We start from the raw sequence: 13565 nt of genomic DNA on the forward strand, positions 1-13565 counted from the left end.
ATTGGGCTGGTCAGAGCTAATACAAATAAAAAATAAGAACTGCATGTCTGTTAGGTTCCACGTAACTGTTCTCTTTCTCAGCAGTAAGGATATTTCTCATGGCTTATCTCATTTGTTCATGTGCTTCATACTTTATAGAACTAGTACATTCTATTTTTAATTATTTACTGCATTAACAAATTGTGAACATTGGCATATGAGCTGTTATATTATGACTTGTGCGGCTGATGATGGTTTTTGCAGCTGAGCACCAGCTGGCAGGTACAGTTTTCTACAATGCTGAACTCTTACGTAAGAATTTGTTGATGTGACAGGACGTGTTAGGAGACTGTCATCATCTGTTAAAGTTTATGAGGTACATTCTTATTCCCTGTAAACAGCATGTATTCTTTCTTCTATTATATTCCAGCTGTTCTCACTGATTTAAGGTGATTAAGCTGAAGTTTTTTCTTCCTCAGAGTATTTACATTTCTAATATTAAGAAATCATTTATTTCTCCAAGGTCAATCCAGTGGGCAAGGATGCCCAGATAAATGCCATGACTCAAGGTAAAGCCTGTCAAAAGAGAGTGAAATTCTGTCATGACAACAGAAGGGGAAAATGTGATCTCCAAGTGCAAAAATCAAAACAAATGAACACTTGATGATCACATTTTGACATTTTTGATGGAAGAGCTAATGACAAGAAGTTGCCAGGGAGGTCACTTTAACCTCATACACTGCTCTGGAAAGGGCCCAGAAGCTTGCTGTTGCTCACACTGTGCTTGTCCAGTCATTAAAGAGAAAAGCTTTGTCACCATTAGGGCCCAGGATGACACTCCCAAATTCACTTATAAACATGCTTTTGTCCCCCCATATTAATACTATATCTGTCATGACCTCCAAGTGTGCTCTCCATTCACTCCCTGATTGTCTAAGGCCTCAGTTCGTTTCCTGCTGCCTTCTGGAGAAGATGGAGCAGAAACTCCTTCAGGAGTATGTGAGTTTTCCTTTATCAGCTACCAGATACAGCTATTACAAGATGTATTCTCTGCCTCCATTACCACCTTCATAACACTCTCCTGGGAACAAGCATCCCGTCTGAGAGCATGAGAACTGAACTTAAATCTGAGATTCCCACTTAATGTAGGGAAGTGTCTGTAAGCTAAAAACGTTACTGTTTAACTTCAGCACTTCTACTTTTTTCAGAAGATGCTGCTGTTTAAGTCTGTTCAGGACAGTCACGCATTGAAAATCTAGTCTCACAATATTTTTCACGTATTTTGTTTGTTTGCTTGCTTGTTTGTTCTGAAGGCTTCATGTGTACAAAATCCACTCAAACTGAATCTGTCAGTCTGTTTGCCTGTTTGTCTTCTGAGATTTTGTATAGAATACTTTGGTCTGTTTGTATTTTTTTACAAAAAAATGAAATGATTTTAAACATATTTTGTTGAAACCTGACCTTCCCAGATGATACGAAATAATTTTCTTACACTAATGGATATGGAGCTTTTGGAGCTTTATTCCAGACACTGACATGCTTTTGTCTTTGTCAAAACATGTAAATATTGGTCCTCCCAGGTTATTTTTACCTAGTCTCCCAAGAGGCACTCCAGTGGATGGACCAGTCTAGTACAGAAGGCAACAGACAGACAGTCTGGCTCCAATTTAGTGCCTTCATACTAACGTAACTAAAGTCATTTGTATTTTGGTATACAGAAGTGCTGTAGCTGATCTTGCCTCCTTTGCATGCTAGTGATATCTGGCTAAACATCACGTCTCTGAGGGCCAAAGAGTTGTGCTTTTTTATTCAGCAAATCACCTGGGGAAAACTTCCCATTTTGTTGTTGTTGTTATTTCCTCTTTTGTGTGTGCTTGTACAGAGTAGCACAAAATACCATTTTGGCAGAAGTTCAGTCTGCCTTTTATTCAGTTTGTCAGTTTGCTGTGTTCAAATCTGTATCAGCTGCACATGTTTCTTGCTTTCTTTTCAACACTCAGTTCTTTGTACCGCTTGAGTCAGTCTGCAACTTCTGCTTCAAGTTGAAAGACAGTAAAATGATGATTGTGATGTTCCTCCACATTCTGCAAACATTATGAAACCACTAGACTCTGACAAATCTGCTTCCTCTATGTGTTTTGGTATGTCAAGAGGTGGACTTAAACGGCAGGAACTGGAACTTGACATCTAATACTTATTAAACAGTTGTAGTGCAAGTTTGAGCAAATTTATTAAAGGAAGAATTGTTTGTGCCTTGAGAATTCAAGTCCAGTGATTCTTTTTAGCAGAAGTTGTTATGATGTCTCTTTGGTTTATTTTATTTGCATATAGTACATAACAGTATTTCTCACTTGCCTGTGTCAAAACAGAGACATAGGAAATCTCATTTTAAGTTATAAGGTCATGCATAGCTGGTTACAAAAATACTACTACTAATGAAATCATGAAAGCTTTGTCACATTTATGTCTTTCAACTATACAAGGCAAGGCAGGAAATTGTGACACATACCTGGGAGTTTCTGTTAAAATAAATTGGATTATAGTGGAATATGTTATAGCATATTTCCACATTTAAGCCTGCTTCTACCCAGGAAGGAGAAAAAGGAGCTGAGAATCAAAAGTCTAAGATTCCAGTCTTGAAAACATTCCAGTGAATAACTTAACTCACATAAATAAAAGAGTTACCACCTGTGCATAAAGTTATGCACATGCCTTCGTGTTCATAGGATTGAGGTAAAAAAGCATATTGCAAATTCTCTTTACTATATGATATGAAGAGGGAAAAAATCTTAATTTACTGGGCACCAAAAAAACTGCAAGAGAAAGGAGAAAGAAACACATGTTTACACATAATGACATTTTGATAAAAGTGTTAGGCTTGGTGAGCAGTCTCATGAGTCCTGAGCTTTTTTATGATTTGTGTTGTAAGTATGTGGGATTTTACAAATCTGTTAATGTGTGTTCCTTAATCATCCCCTTGAAAAATAGACCTTTGCACTTGCTGCATCCCTTCACCCAAGCGGCCTGTGGATCCAGTGAACATGGTTGCAAAAGACATAGGAGACCAAGTTATTTTACTAGGCACTACGGTTTGTTTTTGCTTCTGAAAAGTAGCCTGGACCAGTTTAAAGGTCAACATAAAAATGTTTCCGTTCACTCTCACTGGCAGAGAATTGGGTCTAACTTTGGATCGCTACAATTCCTTGTATACTATTCTTCCCTTCAAGTCTGACTTTTTCATGAGCAAGGGTCAAAATATGTCTGTGTTTCAGATTTTGCCATTAGTTTTTAAGTGCTTCAGGGCAGAAGCCATCTTTTATTCTGTCTTTGCAAAGCCCTGAAATAGGAGACGTCTGATCCTGATTGGGAAGCCTTTGATCATAATACTAACAAATGATCATTTGAGGTTTTGTGTGATTTTGTTGCCAGATGGGAACATAGTGAAAAACTTTAAGTCTTTTAATCTCAAGGTATTTAAGAAAGGATTTCTGAAAACTCACTAATGTCAGTCAGAGTTTAAATTATGAAATACAGATTTTTTTCTTATTTTAATGAGAAGAGGATCAAATCTACTTTGTAAGTAGAGTACTGCAGCAACCTTAACATAAAAAAGTTAACTGAACCACACAAGCTCGTGCAGATGATTAAGGTAATGGAATAACTAGTTTCCAGGTGTCAGCTGAGCATCGAAAACTGTCCGTATGTGCCTTCTTATCCTAAACAAATGTAAGGTAATGTAGCTTGGCTTAATCTCTTTCCTAGCAAACCTAGCAAAGTCAAATTAATTAGCTCATGTTTGTTGCACACTAAATGCTCTAAGACAAACTGTTACTGCAGAGCAGTACGTTTGTGGTAATTTGCTGGAGTAGAATGATTTGGTAGGAAGTGTGAAAGCCCAACTACAAATAGATACAAAATTTGGAATGGAATCTCATCCAGAGGGAAGAATCCTATATTTAATAACTTAAATTAAGGAATGATCTCTGGAAAAACAAGCAAGCTTATATATGTTTTCTCATTACTGTGGACCACCTAAAGAATTGTGCCATAGATTGTAGACAAACTGAAGAACACTTAGAAGAATATTTACAGGTACTTTGTTGGATGCCTGCAATAAAATCGTAAAAGAGAGCCTGGAAATTCATCAGTGAGTGCCTGCAGGAGCGGAGAAGTACATATTGAGGCTGGGAAAGACCAGGAGCAGGGACTGAGGATACATTCTGGAGCAGCAGAAAGTGTAAGAAAGAACTGATATAGGCAAAAGCATACGTAAGACAGTGCTGATTATCTAAAGCGAAACTCCGTTTGGGGAAATGGACAAAGATTCAGAGTGGCTTTTATATTTTTATTAAGCAGCACATTAGAAATTGAAAAGGCCTCTTAAATCATGCCTTCCTATCACAGTGTAGGATAATCACCTACAAAGTAATTTTTGCCAGTCTTAGTCCAGTTTAGCATGGCCTTGATGAGGATTCTTTCAGCAGTCAGTAGAGGGCATTCTCTGTTTCCAAAAACTAGGAAGACTTTCAGTCCAGAAAAAAGCCAAGAGATCAAAAGAATTGTACAGTAGTCTAGGTGTCACATGGAATAATTTTGTTCTGCCTGTGCTACTGTCTTGGTACATAGGCTCAGAAAAATCAGTTTTTGTTCCATGGCTCATTTTTCTTCTGCCTATTAATTGATGGTTAAGATATTTACATATTTTTATAAAAGACTCAGGGATGAAAAATGCAATATATTATTGTTATAATAAACATTTGCTTTCTTACATATATCTCTTGAGAGAAATTCCTTCCCCATTTACAGCCTTAATATTTATGCAGGTTTCCCCTTTGTCATAGTTTAGCCAGGTTGTAAATGCCTTGGCCTATTGAAAATGGCCTATGAAAATTCAGCATCCCCAGCTCCCCAAACGTTCTCACACTAGTTCAGCAGTCTGTTCTTGTAGCTTTGTATTAAAATAACCTAACACTGAAAGGATTTTGCAGAAGTTTGTTGCAGGGTTAATTTTTCAAAACACTTCTTTACATTAGCTTTTAAAGTAATTGTGACATACCTTAAAGGTAATTAAGTAGTTAATCTTCTTTTCTGTTTTTTAAGGATCCTCCAATGGCAGTGACCCTTGGCCTGCGAATGGAAGAAATGATTTTTAATCTTGCTGATACGCATTTATTTTTTAACGATTTGGAGGTAAGAATCAAAGGAACATTAACACCATTACACCTGGGTTTTTACCACAGTAGTTTTCCTATGCATTCATGTTTGTTAAGTGTGATGTTATCTGCTTCTCCAGACCTCAGTCAGACTCTAATCAGACAGAGGTTAGCCAGGTGTCAGTGATTTTCTGTGGCACCAGAGTCCTTCCATGAAACTAGAGGAGAGGAGGAATCTGCAAACTACCCCTTCCTCTCTGTAGCACAGATCTTTGTTCTGTGGCCATCTTGTTTTCAATTTCCATGGATTTAGAGTTGTCTGCAGTGATTTCCAGGAGAGGGACCTATGTATCTCCCATTCTTTCTCTTGAAGTTCTCCAAGTTCATTTGCTTTCAGTGGATGATATCATCTGACCATGAGTGACTACATTCTTCTCTTGGCACTCTTGAGTAGCCTTTTGGCCTCCTGCTCCCTCCCTTTGCTGCTCAGAGGAAGAATACTCTTTGTTCACTTCAAAGAATGCAGCATCAAGAGAACTATAGCTGTAGTAGATTATCTCATCACTGATGTCTCTAATGCCATAGAAACTGAGGATACAGTCTGAAGACACAAGTTCCTTCTGATCATCAGTGTCAAAACCTTGCCATTAGAATAGAAGCGCTTATGTGCAGGTCATCTTCTCCCCTTCTCCATTCCCTGCAGAATATTGTGAATTTAAAGTGAGAGATTCCAGGCAGGAATGGCACATTCTGAAAAGTGCCAAAGTGGTGTATGGAAAAAAAATAAAAAAATTCTGTATCTGTCTCATTTTCAACATCAAGCAACAGAAAGGCTTTTCTGAACTCTGTTTAGAAGTTTTGGGATTTATTTAAGGTTATTTTTTAGCTAAGAAGGCTGAAAGAATTCAGATAGTACTTATAGGTGTTGTACAAAACATAGTCAGGATTATATGGAATATTATGAGTCTTAACATTCAAGTCACCACCTATACATCTGATTCAATTCTTTAAATTTTTAGTTACCTTCCAGGGAATTTCATTTATATCCCTGTATTTCTTTTAGAGACTTTCAGTAAACCATACTAAATAACATGAATACTCTTTAGTTCAGATTCTTCACTGTCCTATGCTTTTGGCAGACACTTGCCACTAGATTTCTGGACATCTTACAGGTATATGAGTTTGGCCAATTCATACATGATCTCTGCATATCAAGTCCTGTTGGGAGTCAGATATTGTACTCTTCAGTTGATGGTGTTTGTTCATCTTTTATTTACTTTTTTCCCCTTCCAGATCACAGGGGGAAATCTGGACACAAGTTCCCATCCCAAATTTCTGATCTGGCAGACTTTCAAGGGTAGTGTGTCATGGACTGAGAATGTCAATCTTTTTGGTTGCCCACATTTTCTTCCTGCAGTAACTCAGTGACCATGTGTTTTGTCACAGTGTACCAAGGTGTGCATTTTGACATCTGGTCAGTAAAGGGAGAGATCTCTTCCTAGGGAGTGACCACCGTGGATTGCTCACCTGTTAAAATCACACAAATAGACTGCCAAAGTGACAACTGTCTGGGAAGTAGCCCCATCAACAATGCTTCAGAAACATTTTGTTTCAGTCCTGGAGTCCCGGTCTGTTAACATGGAATGTGACAGTCTTACAACTGTGTTTATTTCTTTATTTATTTTGTAGAATAGATAGTGGGTGAAAAAACAGCTCTCAAATTAAACTAGAGGCTTTTCAGACTTTCCCCTGATCTGAATCAATTGTTTTCCTACTCAGGATCATAGTGTTCCCTCCATGGACACATATTTTGCCAGTAACCACAGTTGGAAGACTTTCAGTTTTTGTTTAAAATGCCAGAGGAAGGTGTCTGATGAGTGAATGGAGAAAATGAGGATAAATTAGACTTTTCCATCCATTGGGACCTGGATTTTTCTAGTGTGCACTTCTTCTGTTCCTTTGTTAGCCATAGGCAGTAGGAAAATCAGAAGGTACCAGGCTGAGGTTGTCTTTGCTGTCCCTTGTAGACCTCATTTATCCTCAGCTCTTTTCAAGTCAGGAAACTAGGATCTGCTTCACCCTGTACGTGAGCTGCACTTCCTCCTTTCAGTGGCGGAAACATAAGAAATTAAAACCCTGGATATGCCTCAGCCAGTCAGTGTTTTATTGCAGTCTTAGTGAGTCATCACTTGACAATGTGAGTGCTTTCGGTGAATGTTCTCTTTCTGGTGCCCCATACCAGGGATAGATTCCAAATCAATTTTTCAAAGCATTGCTTAAATTTCTTTTTAACAGACCTTTGCCCCAGCATGCTCACATTTCATGTGGCACCCAATGAACTTTAAGCCCGTCAGTAGCATGTGCCCAGATTTCTTCAAGCTTGTGCTGAGTTCAAGTGGAAGAGTTCAGCAAAATGGAACTTTGCCCTCTTTACATATCTCTTTATTCTCACTTGTGGCTGCTGAAGCTTCATTCCTTTCTCTCCCTTTTTTTTTTTTTTTTTTTTTTTTGGTAGATCTTAGGCTCACCAGTCATAGGTCACTTAAAAATCTGGATCGTCACATCTTGTATATTCTTAATAGGGTTCTTTTAATATCCCGTCCAAAAATTCATACTCCAGCTCATTCCAGAACTTGAACAGTATCCAAGCAGTTTTCAGTTTTAGATAAATCAAAAAATTCTGCTTGGGGACTTTCTTTGAGAATCTCATAACTCAATCAGTCTGATTTGATTAAAAACAATTTCTGTAGACAGTTAAGTGTTTTATAACCCAGAAATCAGCATTGTTTCAAAACCAACTCTATTACAAGATTACCAAAGCTTCCAAAGTTCTTGTTCTGAGCTGTATGCACAAATTCTAGCATATACCAGAAGACCAACAAGTTTCTATGTTCTTGGCAAATAAGGTATAAAAATGCTTTTGTACTTAAGAGCATAGCACCCTATGCCAAAATACATAGAGGCATCCTTTTAATATGCAGATGAGTAAATCTGTCTGTTTAAATGTTTGCAGAGCGCAAGGACATTTCTATGTGCTGAATATTACAGTCAGTCTGCATGATGACTGTGTAAGGGATTCTGAGAATTTGCTATATCCTTCTTCAGTTTTTGTTCTGTGTTTCTCTCTCGCTCTCTGTCTCTCTTCCTCTCCCTCCTTCCTCAGGAGTGGGGAGGTAGTCTACAATTTAACAACAGGGTGCTGAGCTACTGATGGTCATGACCATTAAGACACAAGGCCTTTAGTTCTTACTGGAAGAAGTGAGAGATGGGCCTTTATGCAGTACACAAATTACTTCTCCTTTCATCATCTCACTTTTCTGAAGTGCTGAGCCATCACGTCCTATATGATCTGTCTTGCTTTCATCTAACCACAATAAACCATGCAGCTCTGGACATGGTAGCTGTTAAGAGACCGATGAAGCCATATTCCTGTAATGTTGACTCCAGTCACTACGTCCTCTAAGCTGTCTTTTTTTTCCTCCTCTCTTACTTGGTTGTAAGCACTACATACCAAGGGCTAGTAATAACAACCAAGTTATTGAAAGTTATCACATACAAAAATAAAGCTTTCCTTCCTTTATGCAAATATGTCTTATTACAATGACTGCTGATGCAGAAATTCCAGTCTGTTGAGACATTCCCTGCTGACCTACTAACCCATGTTCTAATCAGCCAAGCTGCAGTTTTATTTGAGGCTAGGCTGTTCTCCAGCTATTTCATTCTCAGTGTATAAATTTTAGTTAGCTTGAGAAGGGCAATTGGTATTTTGCCATGAAAAGAGAAGTCTTGTGCTCTAGAAAGTTCATGTGCCTCAGCAATGCGTAGGGGATGGGACTAAGTTCAGTAATAACATCCAGAGTAATACATTCTGTTCTCCACCAGGTCAGAAATAAAGTGAAGCTTTTCTCTCTACTTCAGTATTAATTTTAGGACAGCTTTTAGAAAATTGGTAGGGCATGCTATATGTGCACCCACAAAACAATCAGCATCTACAAAATGCAAGCAGTAATTTGGACATGAGTTTTTCTACTCCCATTATCCTCCACTACTCTCTAGAGCAATGCAAAAAAGCATATTTATTTAAAATGAACTGAATTACATTTCCATTTTTATGGTAAGCCTAGCATATTTTAAATAAGACTTCGTAATTGTTTTTTTCTCATTAGGAAATGGAAATGAGGGAGAAAAAATATGTTTAAATGACTCTCAAAATTTGGGAAGCATGTCAAACCAGTTCTAACAGAGGCTGAAGCATATACATTAAATGAGTAGTTCTGTATAGCCTAAGAAGGCATAGTGGTCAATATCTGCTCTGTAATAGCATTTTTGTTTTCACTGCAGTGAGTCAATGTTTTTACTGGATAATGAAATTGCCATTCCAGGAGGATAATTTTATGGATGATTTGTTGATTCTGTACTCTCAAATTTTCAGACTCTAAAACTTCCTGCAAAAAATGGACTGCACTCAGATATTATTTAAATTAGGCATTGCTTCAAACAAAAACAGTTATCATACCTATATTCATTTTCTGTGCGCTCAGTAAGAGCAAATATATTTTATTTGACCTTGCATAGCCAGTCACCCATGGTGACATGGGTGTAAGCCAGTACTGTAGTTGTTGTGAAAGGTACTTTACCTTAACGTTTAAATTGACAAGGAGCTTGCTTTCCTTCTTCTGCACAACTGTTTGGTCTCACTGACAAGCAAATTCGAATCTAGTGTTGTGCCACAAGTTTCCTCTTTCTTTTGGGAGAAGGAGAGAACTGTCTCAAATCTGCCCAAAACATCTGCTCAGTTTTACAAAGCCTTCTTTTCTTTTTGCAAGTTTGCTCATCCTAGATAAGTGAATTTGTAAAATGTAAACATTTTACTTGAAGTGAATGAAACAAATAGAAAACAAAACAAAACAAAGAGCAGTGGACACATGAGCTTGCTGTTGTTTAAGAAATGTGTATTGCCAGACTGTTGAGTGGATGTGGATATTAAGTGGATCCAAAAGGAGAAGAGGAGGAGGAAAAAGGAGGAAGGTGGAGAATGCTGTTGGTTTTGATCCACCCTAGATGGGTGTTAAGTAAGTACCTTCATGGCAGGGACAGGAGTCAAGTAATCAGAATTCTTGAGTCAATGAGCAGAATATGAGACAAAAAAGTGAAAGTAAACAGCTAAGCCTTTGCCACCCACCGCAGAATTGTTATCTGGTATTTTCAAGGCTGGAGCAATATAAATGAATGACTCAAGAAAACCCAAAGAACAGCAGACACTCATTTTTATCCATGAGGGCTTCTGTCTGCTCTCCATGTACTTAGTACTTGTTCAGATCCACAGGACCGATTCTTAAACTTTTAAAATTTTCCACTCCCATTGAAACCAGTGAAGGTGATGAGGAAGCCAGATATTGCTCAGTACTGTAAAATACTGGGTTAGAGTTTGTCCCAAAGGGGTGTTTTGTCTGATTTTTGAGTTCCTGTGCTCCACTGGGTGGTGTATAGTTTCATTTTTTTCAGGAGAATAAATAATAAACAAAAATAAAGAAATGAACCTTTTTATTTCAGCTGTCATTTCCCTTTTCTTTCTCTTTTGATCTGATATTTATATCCAAATTCAGCTTCTTTAAAATATTCTACAGCTCAAAATAATCTGCTCCTCAGATATAATCAATAATGTATTTTATTTCTCTAGTGGGGAGATGAGTGATTAATTTCTGTTCCTCAGACTGCAGTTCTTCCATGCCTGTCTCAATGCATTAAGCCAGATGAGCAGAGTTTGGCCACTCCATGTTTTAGTCCTGATACAAAATTTTACATTATGACTGCTTGTATTAAAATGACATTGTATGTATTTATTTATCCAGAAATTGCTAATCTGATTTTTTTAACAAAATTACTTTATGTGGGTAAAAACCTACTAAATTTTCATTCAGTGCAAAGCAAACAAAACTTTGGACCAGAAATGGTATTTCCCCAAATTCACATTGATGTTGTTTTCCCTGAATAAACTCTAAGAATTTGTGGTATATACATTCGGAAATCACTCCCCTGCTCAGATTTGTCCTTTTTCTGGACAGCTTAGCACTAGTCTGGACTGAGATTCAAAATGCAGAACTACATACTCCTGCATGTTAGAGAGTCTGACCTAAGTGTAGCTTGTCAGCAACTTTATTTGAAGTAGGTGACCCAGATAACTCTTTATTTGAAGTGTGAAACTGTGCATTTGGAAAGTTCAGCCCCACTTTGTCCTAATGATGAGATTAAACTATTGAAAACAGCATAGTTGGTGAGTCATTTTTAAATCTGTCTTTGATTTTTTTCATAAATTAAATTATGATTATGTTAACAACAGATATTCTAAATACTAAAAAAAAACCCCAAAAAACAAAAAAACTCACTTATACCGGAAAGTAAAATCTCCAGACACTGAATTTAAGGTGTGTCTTTGAGTTAAGATGTGAATTCTAGCAACTACAGGAAGCAATAACAGAATGCCTGCAAGACTTGTTTATATTTACCACTGCATGGTGGCTTGAATTAGCTGTTTATTATTGCTTCCCCCTGTATTTTCCTGTCTTTCTGCTCTAACCAATGTGCAGAAAGGGACATGTGATAGGTACGCACTTATAAAAACATTTTGGAGGGGAGTTAAATTTTCACTGTACCTTGCAGTTCCTTAGAGTTACTTCCAGCCCCTCTGAAACTAGGAAATAGTGACTTTCTCCAAGACTGACTGATTCTTTGAGATTTCCCAGCCAAAGGCACTTGGATAAATCCAGACAAGAATCTGATAAGCATCCACACTCCTAGAGACTTAACATAAATGACATGCCTTTTGAGGTTCATCATTACTAGTTTTCAGAGAGTGGGGAAATACAGTTTAGGTGATTTTGAAATACTGGTACACTAGAGAGACTCTAAGAGAGGGTTGATAAATGTTGGCTTTTAAAATTAAGAATAATTTTTATTTAAAATCACACTGAAATAACATATCACTTTTCTGAAGACCTATTTTCACTCATAATTTGTATAGTGCAGAAAGAGTTGAAGTTTCTATGGTTTTGAAGAAACTGATGTGATACGAGGCTGTGAGTGTACATACACTGCCATCTTCTGGTGCAGTTAGTGGCCTGCAAAGATCAGTTCTTCAACATCTGTGTTGAGCACATGGGGATCATACTTTCTTAAAATAAATTATCATTTAATTTTTTTTTCAACAGGAGTGTGATCAAGTTCATATAGATGATGTTTCTTCTGATGATAATGGGCAAGACCTAAGGTAAGATCAAATGTTTGTTTCAAAATTTTTTCTTCAAAGATTAAATAAATTGAGCATTTACAGGAATACATTGTATTTATTTTTACTGTATTTTGGGTGTTTGCAGTACCTACAGTTTTGCAACTGATGGCTTCCATGCAGCTGCAAGTAGTGCAAACCTTTGTCTGCCAACAGGTGTAAGAGGAGGGGTTGACTGGATGAGGAAGCTGGCTTTCCGCTACAGAAGAGTAAAAGAGTTGTATAATACTTACAAGAACAACATAGGAGGTGAGTTTAAGGAACACATTTTTGTCAAAAACAATTTAGAATACTGATCAGGTTAAACCATATGGTAATGAACTCATGCCAAGTGAATGTGCCTCGGAAGCCATTTTGTGAATAGAAAATGAAGTGATTGGACCTTTTGCTATTGGACCTTTTGCTATTGACAGTTACAGGAATGACAGATCCTACATAGTGCTCTTGTGCAGGAGAACCAGAAATGGGGAATCAGAGCAGAGTTCCATTTAACATGCAGACAGCCCATTTTTCCTCCTTCAGACCCAACTCAGATATACCTACCTCCTGTTGACTTACTGGCTGACTCACTTACCTTGCCTAAAATAAACTTGCTATAAAATAACTTCGTAACTAACACAGTTAATTGTGTTAGCAAGAAAATCCCGACTTCATCTGAGAAGACAGCTTTTTATTGTTGTTTTTACTCATGGACATATCAGTGCCAGCACGTTTTTAGGAAGTCACAGGAGCAGAACTGAAGGAATATGTCCTGCAGAGTTGTGTATGAATTGTAGAGGCAGCCAACCCTCTTCTAAAGAGGGGAATATGTCAGCTGACTGCTCAAAGAAGAGATTGAGAGAACACTAGGTACTTACAGATCTTCAAGCGTTTCCACAGCCACATTTGAGGTTGAGAAAAGGCTAGCCCAACCAGGCAGTGGTTCAAGGGAACTCTCCCATTCTGTAGCATGGACTTTTTCAACTCAGTTGAAGTTTATTTCAGAGAAACCTGAAAGTCAAAGTAAAGCTTACCTGCAGCAAAAACAGATAAGTGTGCTCTTAGCAGTTCCTGCAGTTTCTCAGAAATGGAAAACAATATTGCTAGTAATATGGACAGTGTCACTGCTTTAATCGTTTTATAAAATAGGTAAACCTGGCTTATATATT

The 13565-nt window shown here is 37.6% G+C and overlaps 1 protein-coding gene across 8 annotated transcripts in view; it reads left to right on the forward strand.

Annotated features, from left to right (window-relative positions):
* EYA4 (EYA transcriptional coactivator and phosphatase 4) overlaps positions 1–13565 on the forward strand; it is a 154987-nt gene that overhangs the window by 134118 nt on the left and 7304 nt on the right. For all 8 annotated transcript variants that reach the window (XM_026120606.2, XM_026120614.2, XM_026120626.2 and 5 more), the window contains 3 exons: positions 5080–5169; positions 12341–12399; positions 12506–12666. In XM_026120606.2, coding sequence (XP_025976391.1) covers positions 5080–5169; positions 12341–12399; positions 12506–12666 — 310 coding nt within the window. The remainder of the gene's footprint in view (positions 1–5079; positions 5170–12340; positions 12400–12505; positions 12667–13565) is intronic.

The sequence above is a fragment of the Dromaius novaehollandiae genome, chromosome 3, assembly GCF_036370855.1.
Source record: "Dromaius novaehollandiae isolate bDroNov1 chromosome 3, bDroNov1.hap1, whole genome shotgun sequence".
NCBI lineage: Eukaryota > Metazoa > Chordata > Aves > Casuariiformes > Dromaiidae > Dromaius > Dromaius novaehollandiae.